The sequence below is a fragment of the Salvelinus alpinus genome, chromosome 1 (genome assembly GCF_045679555.1).
Source record: "Salvelinus alpinus chromosome 1, SLU_Salpinus.1, whole genome shotgun sequence".
In the NCBI taxonomy this organism is placed as follows: domain Eukaryota; kingdom Metazoa; phylum Chordata; class Actinopteri; order Salmoniformes; family Salmonidae; genus Salvelinus; species Salvelinus alpinus.
In genome coordinates, this window is record NC_092086.1 from 53,549,505 (window position 1) to 53,563,495 (window position 13,991).

Consider the following 13,991-nt stretch of genomic DNA (forward strand, 5'->3'; position numbering starts at 1 on the left):
TATGGACTACTAACAGCTTACTACACAACATACTTTTAGTATTACTTTCTTAGCTAGAGTATACATATCGCCCTGGCATATTACATAATTTATGCAGCAGCATGCAATACAATTTTGAACTCAGCTTGTTGTGCTATGCTCACTTGAACAGGAAGGAGGCGCTGAAGTCCATCCTTTGGGCACATTTTGTCATCAAACTTTGTCATCAAAGTCTGGCGTTCTCTGGATTTCTGGTGCTTCCAAGACAACTGGGAACTCAAGAAGAAAAAAAACTGGTCGAATCATGACGTCAGTAATCTTCAGGTCGGAACTCTAGAGATCCCGACTTGGAATTCCGAGTTGGATGACTGTTCAAAATGTATTTTCCTGTCGGAGATTGTTTTTTTCTCCAGAATTCCCAGTTGTTTGAACTCACTGAAGTCTGAGATTTCCCAGTTCCAGGTTTCCAGTTGTTTTGAACGCAGCAAAAGTCATGCTGAATTGACAGCATGGCCAATGTACTCAACCTTTTCTGCCCCTTGGTGTTGAAAGTTTATCCTTTTAATCTTGGAAAGAGACCCTTAAACCCAGACCACACACAAGTCTACTGAATAGCAGGCTAGTAATTTGAAATTAGCTACTGATTCCTTCCAAACCACTCATTGTTGAATTTGCAATTCAAACTTGTTGTGTAATGCTGTTGTCTAATGGCTGATGAGCACTTATACGTTTAATCTATAATATCTCTTCCTATGACAAGGATCGAAATGGATTTGACAGTAGATTGTCAACGTGAGTCATGATGATGACTGCTTGTCTAGCTTGCGAGCTAAGATTTTGAAAGCTGGACGTTGACTTGATCAGTCCAATCAAAGCTACGGAAGATATAACATGATTTAACATCATTTTATCTGTTGCCAATGACCTTGAGCCTTCTTGGATGGGCACTGCTAATGTAACTCTATGGCAGCACCTGTTAGCAATGTACTTTATTCTTCAATAACACAATATCCAAAGCAAATCAGGGTGGGAAAATGTGGTTAATTCAGAGAGGACAAATCAAGATGTTATGCTGGAAGGTAGATGTTCAGATGTTCAGTCTCCCCTGTCCTCAGCTTTTCCCCACCGAACAAAGTAACAGGATGCCATTTATAACCCCTCCACCCTAGCCTGGGGTTGACCAATCAGAAGTCCTTGCAGTACAACTTGGCCAATGGCCAAATCCTGCCCCCGACTCAATGTACAGACCAATGACAACGTGGCACACGTCGCTCTGAGTTTAGGAGTGGCATTCCACAGATTTTGAACAGATGATGAACTGAAAGCCAACTCCTTTTTACAATTCGCTATTGACCATTAGAACTCTATTTTCTTGTCCTCTCATCCTCTGCGATGTGTATTTATCATCAAAATATTCTTAAACACCCAAGGGGATTAAATTCTCGAGCTCTCCACATAGATTTGTTTGGTGACGTAGTGTCCCCATGAGTGACAGAATACTGAGACAATCACGACGCAACTAGAGATTATTACCAACCCCTATGCTCTGCATTTTCCAATGGCTGCCCCACCACCACAGAAAGCACCGAGCTAGGCTGAAACACCTGCATCTTGGAGCTGCCTTACTCAAGAGACCATGTTGGTATGCAGCTTCATTAACTCAAATATTTTTTAAACATTGTTTGCAAACTGATATGTGACACGTATTAATACCAAAATGACATGCAAAACAGGCAACAACAACAAACTATATTTCTTGCTAAACAAGTGGGGCATGAAATAGGTGGGGCTCTCAGTATTATACCATACTATGTAAACACGCATACACACCATTCTAGATGTTAAATAATAACCTCATATAACCTAATACCATTATAGTAATCGATACACAGTATATCTACAATAACTCTATTCTATCCAGGATTTCCAAGTCTTATGAAAGGACTGTGTACTGCCACATTGGCCTATATAATACACACTATAGTCTAATGTTATACAACAATTGACTTAATTTATCCATTGAGAATTATTAGGAGGATCCCCATGATGCCACTTAAAAGTTCTATATATATGACTAAGCTATATCAATTATTTGTTTTTATTTTCTGCCCACCAGCAGCCTCGTTCAGGGGACAAAACTATTATGCATTAAAAGTATTGCTTGTTTTTTGTCTCTTTTTCCATTTTGTCTTTCCATGTCTTTTTTCTTATTTCTCCTCCAATCGTAGTAAGACATACAGGTGTTTAATACAATGGACAGACTTTATAAATGAACATCCACAATGGGAGCTAAAAGTTCCTGGTCCCCCAGATTATCCTCTACTCCTCACCCAGATCTCCCCACCCCCTTCAGCCCACTGCCACAGCGTGATTACCACACAAAAACAAACAGGAAAAACAAAAAGAACAGCAACCCTCACAAAGTACAAAAACACAGTAAAAAAAAGTAACATAAAGAAACAAAACTACAAGCATACATAAACTTAAAGTAGAAATTATTATGTGATTGATCAGCAACAAGTTTAATGTGCGTCCCCTCTGATGGTTAGATAAGATATTATAAATCCGCTCTCATTGGTTACAGACAAGAACGAAATTTGGACAATTTATACAAAATACATTTTTATTCACATTTTCAAAATTATTTTTTCACTGGTTTTTCAAGTAGACCGGCAATATAGTTAATTTCATCACAGGTACAAAAGGGAAATACAAAATATAAATAATAAATTATTCAAATAAAAAACAATAATTTATGGATTTAAATATAATAAATAGACTGACAGGGTCCCACATGATTGTATTCATGTTTTATAAACTGGTAAGGGCGTAGCTTCTGAGATGAGTCTGGATGATCAGTACATCTGTGCAACAAGGATATCCAATCTTTGCAGATGACGTTTAGTCTCTTTCCTGATGAGCTCCCACGCCTGTGCACTGTAGTTCTGAAAAACACAGAACATTTGAAATATTAGTTGGGTGAACTTTCTTGGCAAAATAACGATCATAATGTCTTGAACAACGAATAAAGACCTGGTGCCGTATGTATTAAGCTTCTCAGAGTATTAGTGCTGATTTAGGATCAGTTTTGTCTTTTGGATCACTATAAATAAGGATAGAGGAGACCTGATACTAGATCAGCACTTCTCTGAGATGCTTGATACATATGGCCCCGAACCCACTTTTTTTAAATGAACACTGCCCCTGTTTAGCCTAGCCTAGTTAATATTCATTTGATTACATGTATTAAACACGTTTCCATACGAAACCAAACTCACCATTTTTCTCAGAACCTTCTTATTCAACTTCTTGAAGTACCGTTTTAGTCTCCTCTCAGGTTTCATGGCAGGTGATACCTGTTGGACAAAATTAAACAAAACATTAGCGTCATACAGATGTAGGATCTTTATTTTATCTCTTTTTTTCTGAGTATTTCCTGCACGGCAGGAAATGGAAACTTAATGTGTATTCAATGTTCTAAAAGGATTCTAAAGATTGTAATTTCCACTTTAAAATATCAAACTTGATTTGCCATAATGAAAAATGCATCAAAGCATACAAAAAATGTCCATTATTTATAATCCACAATCATTTACATTTCTCATTACTGCAGTATTATTTATGTGAAGTCGCAAACTGGCTCAAAATCTGTAATAACCCATATACAGTGCGTTCGGAAAGTATTCAGACCCCTTCCCTTTTTCCAAATTTTGTGAAGTTACAGCTTTATTCTAAAATCGATTAAAGAAAAAAAATCCTCATCAATCTACACACAATACCCAATAATGACAACGCAAAAACAGAAATACCTTATTTACCAATGAATTCAGACCCTTTGCCATGAGACTCAAAATTCAGCTCAGGTGCATCCTGTTTCCATTGATCAGTTGACAGTGCATGTCAGAGCAAAAACCAGGCCGTGAAGTTGAGGAAATCGTCCGTAGAGCTCCGAGACAAGATTGTGTCGAGATACAGATCTGGGAAAGGGTACTTTGTAACCACCAAGACTCTTACTAGAGCTGGCCGCCTGGCCAAAGTGAACAATCGGGGTAGAAAGGCCATGGTCAGGGAGGTGACAAAGAACTCGATGATCACTCTGACAGAGCTCCAGATATCCTCTTTGGGGATAGGAGAGCCTTCCAGAAAGACAACCATCTCTGCAGTACTCCACTGATCAGGCCTTTATGGTAAAGTGGCCAGACGGAAGTCACTCCTCAGTAAAAGGCACAATGCAGCCCGCTTGGAGTTTGCCAAAAGGCATCTAAGGAGTCTTAGACCATGAGAAACAAGTGGCCTGAATGCAAAGCATCACATCTGTAGGAAACCTTGCACCATCCCTACGGTCAAGCATGGTGGTGACAGCATCATGCTGTGGGGATGTTTTTCATTGTCAGGGACTGGGAGACTAGTCAGGATCGAGGGAAAGATGAACAGAGCAAAGTACAGAGACATCCTTCATTAAAACCTGCTCCAGAGCGCTCAGGACCTCAGATTGGGGTGAAGGTTCACCTTCCAACAGGACAACGACCCTAAGCATACAGCCAAGACAACGCAAGAGTGGCTTCGGGACAAGTCTCTGAATGTCCTTGAGTGGCCCAGCCAGAGCCCGGACTTGACCTGATCGAACAACTCTGGAGAGACCTGAAAATAGCTGTGCAGCGACGCTCCCTATCCAACATGACAGATCTTGAGAGGATCTGCAGAGAAGAATGGCAGAAACTCCCCAAATACAGATGTGCCAATGTTGTAGCATGATACCCAAGAAGACTCAAGGCTGTAATCACTGCCAAAGGTGCTTCAACAAAGTCCTGAGTAAAGGGTCTGAATACTTATGTAAATGTGATATTTCTGTTTTTTTATGTTAATTCATTTGCAAAAATGTCTAAAACACAGTTTTGCTTTGTGATTATGGGGTATTGTGTGTAGATTGATGGGGGGGGGGGGGGGGGGAATGAATTTAATCAATTATAGAAAAAGGCTGTAAAGTAATAAAATGTGGAATAAGTCAAGGGGTTGACTAATTTATATGTACTTTATACGTAGATTTCTCCACTTGTAGAGTTAGTAGGCTACACCTAAACCAGGGCTCTCCAACAATGTTCCTGGAGAACTACCTTCCTGTAGGTTTTCACTCCAACCCTAATCTACCACACCTGATTAATTAGCTGGTTGATAAACTGAATCAGGTTAGTTACAACTGGGGTTGGAGCGAAAACCTACAGGAAGGTAACTCTCCATGAACGGGGTTGGAGAGCCCTGACCTAAACAGGGATTATACTTTAAATAGACCTGTTACTTACACAGGAATTAAGGTTCTCCAATTGGCGTTCTAGAATGTTGAGGAAATCGTCCAGGTTTTTCTTGTCCCAGGTGACAGATTTCATATTTCCATCAAACAGTTTTGTGATTTGATAGATGGTCTCTTTCAGGAATCTGACTTTGTCCTCAAACTACACAGGAAGATATAAAAAGAAGATTAGAAACAGTATAGGCTTTCGTTATGGCATCAATATAACATTGGGTCAAGACCGCCATACCAAAGCATATCAGAACACGATAAGTCACATTTCTAGTCTTTACCTCGGCATCATCTATGTGTCTGTAAAGTGATGTTGGGAAAAAGACTGGGGCATCCTGCTTTGTGATATCTCCTCCCTGGAAAACAATCAATATAGTATGTTAAGTCACTTGTCAAATACTTCAAGACCAATCAAGACAGACATAAAGTATGGCTTAAACTGCAAGTACAGTAGGCCTAATGTAGATAGCGTCTCTTGATCTCTGTCATTATAGCCTTAGCGCCCTTTTAGTATGTATATTCAAATATAGGCTAACAGTTTTCTAACACAGATGCTAAACATGAAACATATGACTACTTTACTTGGTTGGTTGTTTTGCTGTCCTTAATACATGCATTCAGTCTCCTCTTACAGTGTGCTGATAACTCACCATCTGGTCCAGCAGGGAAAGGTATTCTGCGCTCAAGTGGCCGTAGTGGTGTCGTATCCAGTCACAGCAATGACACACGCTCTGCATACTGCAAATAATAAGACAAATACACGTCCAACTCTGCATTGTATACATTGTAAATAGCAGGTCGTTTCGCTATTAGTTTTCCAGATGAGTTTGAACATATTGGCTGTGTTAAGTAGTTTTATGTGGAATTGGGAAAGGGAAATCTGTATAGAGAATTTCCCCTGATCAACCTACCGGAGGCGGGAACTTTCATTTTCCAGCCTGCTCCGGCTCCTTGACGAACAAATCCAAGTAAATCCATAGACATTCTCCTTGAATCCGGATTAAACTTGAGTTGAACCACAAGATAAGATTATTCCATTTAGATATCGGCTAGGCTATTACTGTAGCGAGAATAGGCTATTCGCGAGCTTTCAACTGCTAATAACTTCGCGTGAACCGATAAAAAAAAAGTCTGATAACAAAATCGTCGAAGTCTAAATAAAACCAACACTTCTTAAGAAATGTAGCCATATAAGACATTCATTTAGTGGGTTCCGTTCAAAGTTAGTCCGAAATATTGTTCCGTAGTCTTCTGCTGTTGCGCTACAACTGAAAAGTGAATGGGAGACGTCAGCGTCAAGACCCACATCTTTCAACTTTCATTTTCACATTGACGTAACCAACTTTCACAGTACTGTTGTCTGCTGGTGATGCAACGTTGACAAGCAACGACAACATGATTTGTTGGAACTTTCTATTTGTCGTTTATTTTACAAGGGGAAAATGAAAAATAATATGTGACAAAAGTTCCTTGGTATAGGCAACAATATCAGGGATATTTTCACTACAGTGTCAATAGTTTGACAGGGCTGTGTGTGTGTGTGTGTGTGTGTGTGTGTGTGACACTGTTGTGCACGTTTTTGACTATACAAGGTAAAATCTTGGCATTGGTTTATTGCTCCCTTTTTCTATATAATATTGGGATTAATTCAAAATATACAAGGCCTGTTCAACTGTAAAAATCATATACTGTAGGGTAGTGGTCACCAAAACTGTCTGCACGGTCCTGGAGACCAGCAGGAGGAGGTGCAGGATTTTGTTCCAACCCAGTACAAACACACCTGTTCCATCAGGGTCTTGATAAGATGTCATAGTTGGTTTCATATTGAAAAGTCATGTTGTAGGCAAAAATGTCAGATGTAGCCTAATTATTCTGCTGCATTTATTCCTAAAGCGTCTCAGAGTAGGAGTGCTGATCTAGGATAAGGACGCACTCCATCCATTCATTATAATCTATTGGGCAAAACTGATCCTAGATCAGCAATGCAACTCTCTGAGATCCTTAATAAATACGGGCCTTGGTTATATTTGATATAGCCTTACTGTAGGCCTTATGTATGAAATATGTTTTTCTATTGGGGACCAGCAATGAGGATGAATCAAATCGAGTGACACTTGAAACAATTCCAAAGAGTCAGAGAGCTATATTTCCCATCACATATATCATCAATTTGTTGCCTATAGTTTTACAGGCATGGCAATAACAGTAGCAACAGGGCTGCGGCCACAACACAGGACAACTGATAGAATCTTTGACCGTGTGGCGACGTCCAATGTGCTGAAGTGGCTGACGTCTTCATGGGTTTTAGCGCTAGTAGTGATACATGTCAATGGTGCTGAAACGTCTTCTTATGTCCCATGACACGCCTGCGGTGGACGCATTTTGGGGGTTTCCCAGCTGTTATACACAAGTTGTGTGATGTCATCAGTTTCCCTGAGTCTTCTCCCCAGGAATAATAGACACCTTTGGCTGAGGTATCGAATTGGGTCGGGAATATGTAGTTTGAAGAGCGTTTGCACATTGGGAAGATGTCGCCAAGATATCATAATAGAATATTGATGTCTAGCCGACATCTAAACAATGTAGAACTGTGGAATTTAGAATGTGTAAGACGTCAATGAGCAAACAATGTCTAAACTGCATCATCCCAATGTACAGTTGAAGTCGGAAGATTACATACACCTTAGCCAAGAACTTTTCAATTCAGTTTTCACAGTTCATGACATTTAATAGAAGTAAAAATTCCCTATCTTATGTCAGTTAGGTTCACCACTTTATTTTAAGAATGTGAAATATCAGAATAATAGTAGAGAGAATTATTTATTTCAGCTTTTATTTCTTTCATCACATTCCCAGTGGGTCAGAAGTTTACATACACTCAATTAGTATTTGGTAGCATTGCCTTAAAATTGTTTAACTTGGGTCAAATATTTCGGGTAGCCTTCCACAATCTTCCCACAATAAATTGGGTGAATTCTGGCCCATTCCTTCCTGCCTCACGATACCATCTATTTTGTGAAGTGCACCAGTCTCTCCTGCAGCAAAGCACCCCCACAATATGATGCTGCCACCCCTGTGCTTCACGGTTAGGATGGTGTTCTTCGAATTGCAAACCTCCCCCTTTTTCCTCCAAACATAACGATGGTCATGATGGACAAACAGTTCTATTTTTGATTCATCAGACCAGAGGACATTTCTCCAAAAAGTATGATCTTTGTCCCCATGTGCATTTCTACAAACCGTAGAAACAAACAGTAGTCTGGCTTTTTTATGGTGGTTTTGGAGCAGTGGCTTCTTCCTTGCTGAGTGGCCTTTCAGGTTATGTCGATATAGGACTCATTTTACTGTGGATATAGATACTTTTGCACCTGTTTCCTTCAGCATCTTCACAAGGTCCTTTGCTTTTGTTCTGGGATTGATTTGCACTTACTGCATCAAAGTACGTTAATCTCTAGGAGACAGAACACGTCTCCTTCCTGAGCGGTTTGATGGCTGCGTGGTCCCATGGTGTTTATACTTGCATACTATTGTTTGTACAGATGAACGTGGTACCTTCAGGCGTTTGGAAATTGCTCCCAAGGATGATCCAGACTTGTGGAGGTCTACCATTTTTTTTTGAAGTCTTGGCTGATTTCTTTTGATTTTCCCTTGATGTCAAGCAAAGAGACACTGAGTTTGAAGGTGGGCCTTGAAATACATCCACAGGTACACCTCCAATTGACTCAAATGATGTCAATTTGCCTATCAGAAGCTTCTAAAGCCATGACATCATCTTCTGGAATTTTCTAAGCTGTTTAAAGGCACGGTCAACTTAGTGTAAGTAAACTTCTGACCCACTGGAATTGTGATACAGTGAATTATAAGTGAAATAATCTGTCTGTAAACAAGTGTTGGAAAATTACCTGTGTCATGCACAAAGTAGATGTTCTAACCAACTTGCCAAAACTATAGTTTGTTAACAAGAAATGTGTGGAGTGGTTGGAAAACAAATCTTATTGACTCCAACCTCAGTGTATATAAACTTCCACCTTCAACTGAATACAGGATACATCGTGCATACCCACCAAGCACGGTGCTGTCTGGACGGGCCTTCTTTATTTGGTAAAAATTTTGATTTGTTTGTTAATTTCAATGTCCATGGATAAATTTGGAGAGCACAGTTCAATAGAGAACAACAGAGTACAATTCATTACAGTGGAGTGTACAGTAGAGTACAGTTCATTACAGTACAGTGTACAGGACAGTACAATACAGCAGAGCACAGTAGAGTATAGTTCGTTACAGTACAGTGTACAGTACAGTAAAGTAAAGTATAATTCAGTACAGTAGAGTACTGCACAGTAGAGTGTAGCCTACTTTACTCTAATGTACTAAACTGTACTGTACTCTACTGAATTAAACTATACTGTACTGTACTGAATTATTATATACTGTACTGTACTATTCTATACTTTATTGTACTCTGCTGTGCTCTATTGTATTGAACTGTGCCATACCATACTGTGCTGTTCAAACGTGTGAAACAAAGCCTAGATGTCAATGATTGGTTCAGATTTGGTCTGGTCATGACATTTTGGTCATTCAGCAGACAACTTTATTCACAGCGGCAAACAGTGCATTCAACTAAGGTACAGTGCATTCGGAAAGTATTCATCCCCATTGACTTTTTCCAAATTTTGTTACTTTACAGCCTTACACACACACACACACACACACACACACACACACACACACACACACACACACACACACACACACACACACACACACACACACACACACACACACACACACACACACACACACACACACACACACACACAAGTAGTGTTTTCTTTGCAGCAATTCGACCATGAAGGCCTGTTTCAGGCAGTCTCCCCTGAACACTTGATGTTGAGATGTGTCTGTTACTTGAACTCTGTGAAGCATTTATTTGGGCTGCAGTTTCTGAAGCTGGTAACTCTAATGAACTTCTCCTCTGCAGCAGATGTAACTCTGGGTCTTCCTTTCCTGTGGCTGTCCTCACGAGAGCCAGTTTCATCATAGCGCTTGATGGTTTTTGCGACTGCACTTGAATAAATGTTCAAAGTTCTAGAAATTTCCCGCATTGACTGACATTCATGTCCCTCTTAGCGCACAGATCCCGCTCCCGGGATCAAAATCGACAACATCCGGTGAAGCTGGAGCGCGCCAAATTTAAATGACAAAATTGTAATATTAAACATTCTTGAAAATACATGTCTCTTACATTGTTTAAAAGCTTAACTTCTTGTTAATCCAACCGCTTTGTCAAATTTCAAAATGGCTTTACGGCGGTAGCGTACCATGCAATTATCTGAGGACAGCGCCCCACATACACCAGCATTAAAAACATTTTCCAAATCAGTAGAGGCGTCACAAAAATCTGAAATAGCGATAAAATAAATAATTTACCTTTGAAGGTCTTCCTCTGTTTGCAATCCCAAGGGTCCCAGCTATACAACAAATGGTTGTTTTGTTCGATAAAGTCCTTCTTTAAATCCCCCAAAAGTCAGTTTAGTTGGCGTGTTTGATTCAGTAATCCACCCGTTCCACCCAATACCAGAGATAAATAATAAAGTGCGCGCCCTCATCCAGACTTCAGTCAAAATGAGAGCCACCTTGACAAACTACAACTACTAAGGCATTTTTCAAATAACAAACCTAAAACCATTTCTAAAGGCTGTTGACATCTAGTGGAATCCATAGGAACTGCAATCTGGGAGGAATTCCTATGAACATCCCATAGACAAGCATTTGAATGGACTGTGACCTAAAAAAAAAAATCTGAATGGATTTTCCTCGGGTTCTTGCCTGCCATATCAGTTCTGTTATACTCACATACATTATTCTAACAGTTCTAGAAACTTCAGAGTGTTTTCTATCCAATGCTACCAATTCTATGCATATCCTAGCTTCTGGGCCTGAGTAACAGGCAGTTTACTTTGGGGACGTCATTTATCCGAACTTCCGAACACTGATCCCTAGCCCTAAAAATTATGATGGACTGTCATTTCTCTTTGCTTATTTGAGCTGTTCCTGCCGTAATATGGACTTGGTCTTTTAGCAAATAGTGATATCTTCTGTATACCACATTTACCTTGTCACAACACAGCTGATTGGCTCAAACGCATTAAGAAGGAAAGAAATTCCACAAATTAACTTTTAACAAGGCACACCTGTTACTGTAATTGAAATGCATTCCAGGTGACTACCTCCTGAAGCTGGTTCAGAGAATTTCCAAAAGTGTGCGAAGCTGTCATCAAGGCAAAGAGTGGATACTTTGAACAATCTTAAATATAACATATATTTTGACTTGTGTAAACACTTTTTTGGTTACTACATGAATCCATATGTGTTATTTCATAGTGTTGATGTCTTCACTACTATTATACAATGTACAAAATAATTAAAATAAAGAAAAACCCTGAGGTGTGTCCAAACTTTTGACTGGTACATTATATATATACAGTGGGGAGAACAAGTATTTGATACACTGCCGATTTTGCCGATTTTCCTACTTACAAAGCATGTAGAGGTCTGTAATTTTTATCATAGGTACACTTCAACTGTGAGAGACGGAATCTAAAACAAAAATCCCAAAAATCACATTGTATGATTTTTAAGTAATTAATTAGCATTTTATTGCATGACATAAGTATTTGATACATCAGAAAAGCAGAACTTAATATTTGGTACAGAATCCTTTGTTTGCAATTACAGAGATCATACGTTTCCTGTAGTTCTTGACCAGGTTTGCACACACTGCAGCAGGGATTTTGGCCCACTCCTCCATACAGACCTTCTCCAGATCCTTCAGGTTTCGGGGCTGTCGCTGGGCAATACGGACTTTCAGCTCCCTCCAAAGATTTTCTATTGGGTTCAGGTCTGGAGACTGGCTAGGCCACTCCAGGACCTTGAGATACTTCTTACGGAGCCACTCCTTAGTTGCCCTGGCTGTGTGTTTCGGGTCGTTGTCATGCTGGAAGACCCAGCCACGACCCATCATCAATGCTCTTACTGAGGGAAGGAGGTTGTTGGCTAAGATCTCGCAATACATGGCCCCATCCATCCTCCCCTCAATACGGTGCAGTCGTCCTGTCCCCTTTGCAGAAAAGCATCCCCAAAGAATGATGTTTCCACCTCCATGCTTCACGGTTGGGATGGTGTTCTTGGGGTTGTACTCATCCTTCTTCTTCCTCCAAACACGGCGAGTGGAGTTTAGACCAAAAAGCTCTATTTTTGAATCATCAGACCACATGACCTTCTCCCATTCCTCCTCTGGATCATCCAGATGGTCATTGGCAAACTTCAGACGGGCCTGGACATGCGCCTGCTTGAGCAGGGGGACCTTGTGTGCGCTGCAGGATTTTAATCCATGACGGCGTAGTGTGTTACTAATGGTTTTCTTTGAGACTGTGGTCCCAGCTCTCTTCAGGTCATTGACCAGGTCCTGCCGTGTAGTTCTGGGCTGATCCCTCACCTTCTTCATGATCATTGATGCCCCACGAGGTGAGATCTTGCATGGAGCCCCAGACCGAGGGTGATTGACCATCATCTTGAACTTCTTCTATTTTCTTCTATTTTCTAATAATTGCGCCAACAGTTGTTGCCTTCTCACCAAGCTGCTTGCCTATTGTCCTGTAGCCCATCCCAGCCTTGTGCAGGTCTACACTTTTATCCCTGATGTCCTTACACAGCTCTCTGGTCTTGGCCATTGTGGAGAGGTTGGAGTCTGTTTGATTGAGTGTGTGGACAGGTGTCTTTTATACAGGTAACGAGTTCAAACAGGTGCAGTTAATACAGGTAATGAGTGGAGAACAGGAGGGCTTCTTAAAGGAAAACTAACAGGTCTGTGAGAGCCGGAATTCTTACTGGTTGGTAGGTGATCAAATACTTATGTCATGCAATAAAATGCAAATGAATTACTTAAAAATCATACAATGTGATTTTCTGGATTTTTGTTTTAGATTCCGTCTCTCACAGTTGAAGTGTACCTATGATAAAAATGACAGACCTCTACATGCTTTGTAAGTAGGAAAACCTGCAAAATCGGCAGTGTATCAAATACTTGTTCTCCCCACTGTATATATATATATATATATATATATATATATATATATATATATATATATATATATACTCCGGACTCCGACATTGATCCTCCTAATATGTCTATGTTTCTTATGTGCAATCTTTTACTTTTAGATTTGTGTGTATCGTTGTGTATTGTTAGATATTACTGTAGTGGTAGAGCTAGGACCACAAGCATTCGCTACACCCATTAAAACATCTGCTAAATATGTGAATGCGATAAATTACAATTTATTTGATTAAAAAAGATTACAGCTGTAAAAAGATTATGACGTTAAGTTCGAAAAAAAATTGTCAAATTATTTATTTAGTTAAAATATATTTCATTATTACAATAACAAACATTTCCTATAAGGTTGCAATAATAAATAAAGTATGCAATGGCCTTCATAAATACAAAAATACATGTAGAAAAATGTACAAAAATACATGTACAATCACATAATTATTCAGTATAAAAAATGATTTACTCCACACAGTTGTGAATACATTACTACACTTTAAATAAATTCCTTCAAAAATAAATAATTTTTTTTGTAAATAAATAGTTGAATAAATAGATATATAAATAAATAATATCTACAAAACACACACATAACGC

General features: G+C 39.5%; 1 protein-coding gene across 2 annotated transcripts; it reads right to left on the reverse strand.

Moving 5' to 3' along the window:
- Positions 1-2,584: 2,584 nt before the first annotated feature.
- LOC139567910 (interferon a3-like) lies at positions 2,585-6,583 on the reverse strand. 2 transcript variants are annotated; one of them, XM_071389527.1, is made up of 6 exons: positions 6,190-6,583; positions 5,929-6,016; positions 5,560-5,634; positions 5,280-5,429; positions 3,258-3,335; positions 2,585-2,924 (listed from the first exon to the last, which is right to left on the reverse strand). In XM_071389527.1, exons 2-6 carry the CDS (start codon positions 6,013-6,015, stop codon positions 2,835-2,837), a joined length of 480 nt encoding a protein of 159 aa, XP_071245628.1. In that variant the 5' UTR covers position 6,016; positions 6,190-6,583; the 3' UTR covers positions 2,585-2,834. The 2 variants fall into 2 exon arrangements, with proteins under 2 accessions (XP_071245628.1, XP_071245620.1); XM_071389519.1 differs by lacking the exon at positions 6,190-6,583 and having other exon boundaries at positions 5,929-6,078.
- Between the last annotated feature and the right edge of the window lie 7,408 nt (positions 6,584-13,991).